This window comes from Lactuca serriola, chromosome 9, assembly GCF_051521515.1.
Source record: "Lactuca serriola cultivar US96UC23 chromosome 9, Lser_US96UC23_V15, whole genome shotgun sequence".
In the NCBI taxonomy this organism is placed as follows: domain Eukaryota; kingdom Viridiplantae; phylum Streptophyta; class Magnoliopsida; order Asterales; family Asteraceae; genus Lactuca; species Lactuca serriola.
The window spans coordinates 62,154,650-62,160,649 of record NC_136416.1 but is presented as its reverse complement, the minus strand read 5'-3'; the positions used below and the strand labels follow the sequence as shown (position 1 = coordinate 62,160,649).

General features: G+C 32.2%; 1 protein-coding gene across 1 annotated transcript; it reads left to right on the top strand.

Annotated features, from left to right (window-relative positions):
* The first annotated feature begins 1,842 nt into the window (after positions 1-1,842).
* On the top strand, positions 1,843-4,701 carry LOC145072410 (phosphoglycolate phosphatase 1A, chloroplastic-like). The gene is made up of 11 exons (XM_079018829.1): positions 1,843-2,319; positions 2,919-2,986; positions 3,094-3,186; positions 3,264-3,335; positions 3,443-3,514; positions 3,596-3,655; positions 3,755-3,807; positions 3,911-4,008; positions 4,105-4,204; positions 4,280-4,383; positions 4,478-4,701. The coding sequence occupies exons 1-11, from the start codon at positions 2,022-2,024 to the stop codon at positions 4,582-4,584; spliced, it is 1,125 nt and encodes a 374-aa protein (XP_078874955.1). The 5' UTR covers positions 1,843-2,021; the 3' UTR covers positions 4,585-4,701.
* The last annotated feature ends 1,299 nt before the right edge of the window (positions 4,702-6,000 follow it).

Genomic DNA, 6,000 nt, shown 5'->3' with positions numbered 1-6,000 from the left:
TACATACCAGTACCACCGTGAATCTAAGTCCTTTTACTGATCACATGGTCAAAGGCATAACTTTGCTATTAAAAATAGCGAATAGAAATAACCCGGGAAAATAACCCGGAATAATAACACTGAAAAACACATAGCACATATAACACATAACATACAATTGTTCCTATATATTGAACTCACCTTAAAATAATCGGGGGTTAAAATAGTAATTTGAGCAGCATATCGGCTCCAAATATGGCTTTATTTGTTGAAAACCGGGAGAATTAGCTAAAAACTGGACTCTAAAAAGGTAGAGCTTCAAAACCGAAAAGATAAATTTTTCGGGATTCTCGGGAGTCTCGGGGTGTCTCATGCGAAGGTGCTCCGGGCTTAGTGGTCCTCGGCTTGGTCCAATCAGAAGGCAACACGCAAGGCTGCGGTCTAATCAGAAGCGAACATCTGTCCGATACGTGGAAGCCTCGCATACGAGGGTGACGTGGCATTTCACTATTCATACGAATTTTCTCGAAAAATGTGCAAAAACTTCTAAAATCCATAACTTTCGCATACGAGCTCCGTTTTTGACGTTCTTTATATGCACGCGAAGCTAGAATTATGCTCTACAACTTTCGTTTAGACTTCGTCGGCTAATTTTGATTTTAATTTTAATATTATTATTTTTAACAGACCGGGGCAGGAAAATCCGTTAAAAATTCATAACTTCTTCATCCGACGTCCGTTTTCGTCAGACTTTTTACCGTTGCACTACTAATGACGAGACCTTCAATTCTCGTTTAGGTTGTGTCGGCTAAAAATCACTCGATCTAAAATTCGAGTTTTTAGCTGTCTACTGCTAAGCTGAAACTTCGAAAAATCATAACTTACTCATACGAAGTCAGATTCAAACGGTCTTTATATGAAAGTTGATTATTTTCACAGAGTTCTACAACTTTCATTTACATTACTAAGGCTAAAAATTAGTTTATCGAAAACTAGATTTTTAAGCGACAAGGTATTTTCCGGATTTATCACGGATCTTCGTTTGGTCATAACTTCTTCGTTATAACTTGGATTTCGATGAGGTTTTTGCCTAAATGTTTCTAACGAGATTATCTACAACTTTCAATAATAAAATTTTACTTATTTCAAATTTTATATTTTCGCTAAATTTTCATGATTTGACTATTAATTGGAATCTCATAAGACTTCCAACATTTTATGAGTGATTCTAAACATAGTTTTACTTCATTTCTAGTAAAAACTAGCTGTTAGAACTCAACACTCAATTTTATTCGCTTTTAATAATAACAATACACAATTTCAGAACGTGTATGTTACATTAAGCCACACTGTGATTTTGATTTGGCACCATTAAACCAGGAAGCCAAAAGATGGTGAAGAGAGGAGCTTTATAAAAGAAATCCACATTGAGACTGGGAGAGAAATGAGACCCTATTATCCTAGGAATATCACTTTGAGAGAGGTGATCCACTCTTTCTATGCAAGGAGAGGAAAGACTAAAAGAAAAATTAGTAATGTTAACAGTGTTAGCGAAAAGGACAATTTGTTAAAAGTTTTGAAACCATAGGGACCATCTGTGAGGTTTTTTGAACTTAGGGATTAAACTTGATATTTTTGAAAACCAAAGGGGCCATTTTTGAAGTTTTGTCTAAATATTACAATACCAAAGGAAAAAAAGGACAAAATTGTCTTTTTAACCTTTCATGGACCAAAATCTCTCGTGCAAGTCTTATCCATCATATCTTCTGAATAGCCACCAATTTTACAGTTTGTCAGAAGAATTTTGTCAACTGAAAAGTATTGTTGGACTTATAAATTTTTACACTAACGGATTTTTGAAATGAGGTGGATCACAATTCGCAAACAAGGTGGAAAGATTGGCGTGAAATTTTTTGGATGATTGGATAGAAACCCGGGGCTGCCGTCCACTCATTCCGCCACCTCACCCAACCCCAAATCTTTAATACAAACTTTTAATCCGTTAATTTCAACCGCCGACGATCGACGGAGATATAGTAGACATGCTTGTTAGCAGCAGAGCAACTGTCGTCTCCGCTGCCGCACCTCAAAGATTTCTCTCTAATTTTAAGCGCATTTCTTCAGTTTCGATCCCCTCATCATTTGGTTTTCCATTGATCAACGACCACGGTGAGAAGAAGATCAACACCACAATCGGATGGAGTAATTACTCTTACAGGATGGATAAGAAGAAGAATCTAGCTTTCACCTGCGCCGCCGCCGCTTCCGTCGCTGCACAGCCTCTGGAAAATGCCGATGCCCTAATTGACTCCGTCGAGACTTTCATCTTCGATTGTGATGGTACCTTTTTATGTTTCTCTTGCTAAACTCGTCGAAGAATTATGTAGATGAACGGTTTCGATCGATTTCAGTACTTGTATTAGTAGTTTTTGACATACTCACTTGCTTGGTTAGTAACTTGTGATTCGTAAGAGTTATTGAATAACATTAAACTCGTTTCATGAAAGGATAAGTTTGCTTCATTTGAGCTAATTCAGGTATGCGTTGCGTTTAGTTGGAATAAGTTAGAGAATTTTGTAGGACAGTGATGAAATTTCCCTCCAGCTTTCTTTTGATTTATGTTCTATCTTCATTTATATGCACCAGAGGTTTATACGCTTGCAACACGGAGTTGTGTGTTTTGAGCTTTGACATAGATAACACCAAATTCGATCTAATAACCTGCTTATTGCAACTAGTAAACCATAATAACTACCAATACTGAAGTATAATGCTATTACCTGTTTACCACCATTGTTGAGATCAGGATCAGGTAACCCACATTCATGGTAGCATCAAGCTGTATGCAATTGAATATCAGAGCTTTAATACCACACCACTATCAATATGTCATTTTTCTTCCCTTGATATTGGTTTCTCTTGGAACTTGTATAACACAGGAGTCATTTGGAAGGGGGATTCATTAATCGAGGGTGTTCCAGAAACCCTAGAGTTGCTCCGATCAAAGGTTTGTACAAATTATGTTCTTTAAGTTTAAGGTTTGTCCAAATATATTCCATTTTCTTTCTTTTCTTGTTTTCTAAGAGGCAAAATTGTTTTGTATTGTTTTGTTAGGGAAAGAGACTAGTTTTTGTAACCAATAACTCAACAAAGTCCAGGAAACAATATGGCAAAAAGTTTGAGACACTTGGTCTGAATGTCAATGAGGTGAGGTGTAACATTGTGCTAATGATTTTCCTATTTTCCATATTGGAAATTTTCTAAAATTCAAGTAAAGGTTTCAGGAGGAAATTTTTGCATCTTCTTTTGCTGCTGCTGCATATCTACAATCAATTGATTTCCCAAAAGACAAGAAGGTATATATGTCTATATGTCATAACTCATAACTACTTTCTTGAAATAATGAGTATCATATTTGAAAAGAACCAGGATTTTCTAATATATCAATTTAAAAATTGTCCAGATTTATGTGATTGGTGAAGAAGGGATATTGATAGAGCTTGAGCTAGCAGGCTTTTCATACCTCGGGGGTCCGGTATGTCAAATGACGAAACTACCCTTCTTTGGGTACTTGTTATTTTCAGCATGAAGTGAAGTTACATTTTTCTTTTTGCAGGAAGATGGTGGAAAAAAGATAGAGCTCAAGCCTGGGTATTTGATGGAACATGACAAAGATGTATGCTTTTATTATTTCTTTCTTGTAAATTATAAATTTAGTTAAATAATATTAAACTTCAGAATTTTTTTTTTAAATGTTGTTTTCTGAAATGTATAGGTTGGTGCTGTTGTGGTTGGGTTTGATCGTTACTTTAACTACTACAAAGTTCAGTAAGTTCTTTTTTTTTTAAATAATAAATCTAATTATGCATTACTCTTTATTAAACTAAACTGAAACATTTCCATTTTATTTTAAATTGTTTTGATTTGCAAGGTATGGGACACTGTGTGTTCGTGAAAATCCAGGGTGTCTTTTCCTTGCTACAAACCGTGATGCTGTAACTCATCTTACAGATGCACAAGAATGGGCAGGTTTAACTTTTTTTTTTTTTTTTTCTAATTTAACTAAAAAATATTTAAATAATATTTAATATTAATAAATAGGATATAATATAAATGTGGTTTTAGGTGGTGGTTCTATGGTTGGGGCTCTTGTTGGATCTACTCAACGTGAACCACTTACTGTTGGGAAACCTTCAACATTCATGATGGATTACTTGGCAAACAAGTAAGATGTTTTTTTTTAAAACTTAATGTAAGGGTAAAATGGTCATTTAGTCTCTCATTCTTATGTGAAAAACAGATTTGGAATCACCAAGTCGCAGATATGTATGGTTGGTGATAGATTAGACACTGATATTCTTTTTGGGCAAAATGGTGGATGCAAAACTCTCCTTGTTCTCTCAGGTGATATATAATTTATACATATTTTTGGTTATTATATTTATAAACTTTTTTTGTTTATTTGTATATACATTTTGATCCCTTTTTATATTTATAGGTGTAACAAGTCTATCGATGCTTCAAAACCCAAACAATTCCATCCAACCAGATTTTTATACCAACAAGATCTCGGATTTTCTGTCTCTTAAAGCTGCCACTGTGTAACAACTTTGAAGCTCATCTTTCATTGCTGCTTTCTTGTATATGTAGAAGAAACAAGAATTATAAATTATAACACAATATCGACTCCATAATCTTTATCCAATTCATTTTTCAAGCGAATGAATTTTGTTGTGTTGGTTTAATAAGGAGTTAAACAACTTAATTTAGGTAGTTGTGATATAAGTGTTTTTTTTTACTTATCAAGGTGGAATGACTTAATGGGTTAAGAGAACAGACTTGGTTTAATGTAGTAAGAAACCAACCATTTACTTGTTTGCCCTTCTATTTTTTTCCACCCACTCCTCAAAAGTTAAAATTGATGTATATTATGAAAATTGATTATTGGAGTTTAAGGATAAAATGATATAATTTAATCTCATTACAACATTTTGTTTATACATACATCGTTATTCATTCCGCTATTTTATCATATAACTAAATTTAAAAAATATATATAAAAAATAACATAATAAAAGCTCTTTGATCCCAAATAATGGAATAAAGTAATGAAAATCATATTTGATTAGTTGTAAAGGTAAATTAAAATTTTATATTATTTATAAATAATGGTGTATTAACTTTACATATTATCTAAATATTATTTAGTGTAAAAATAAAATTAAACATAATAAAAGCTCATAGGTCCCAAATAAAGCTCTAACAAAAAGTAGTGTTATTTTTAAGAAAAAACTAATAACATTCTGAGTTGTTTTTCAATATTTTTTTACAAGTTAAATCAAAAGTTTAACCTAACTTTTCTATTTTTGTTTATTTATCGGCTTTAATGCTTTATAGGCCTTCTATAAAAAAAAAGTGATCAAATATTTTATGATTATTTGCATAAAAAACCAAATATTTGGAACCATTTTTTCGGAAAAGACCTAATATACTTTTATCAGATGAAAATCTGTAAATTAGATAAAACAAAAACAAAACTTCGGTCAAACATTTGGTTTAGATTGTAAAAAAAAAAAAAAAAAAAAAAAAAAAAAAAAAAAAAAAAAGTCTTAATCTTATCCAAAAAAACATGTTAAAACATTAGGTTTTTCTTATTATTTTATAAAAATAAATGTCATTTAGTTGAAATTGAAATTTTTAGAACTTTTGTATTGCAATATGCGTTACAGATTTTCATTTCATTTCATGATGAAATGATAAAACACGTTTGAACTAAAAAGATATAAATTAACAAAAAAAAAAGTTGCCCTTAATCAATAATTGTCCATTTCATTCAAACAAAATGAACAAGAGTATCTTCGGCAAAAATAGTTTATAACAAGTAGGTAACTTGTAGCTAAAAACATTTTGTTAAACACTATAAAATATCAGTTGGATTTTGAACACTTTGTTTAAATTAAATGCTAGAACGTCAAACGAGACTTTCTGTTCGGAAACACTCAAAAGCTCCGTGCCAAACAC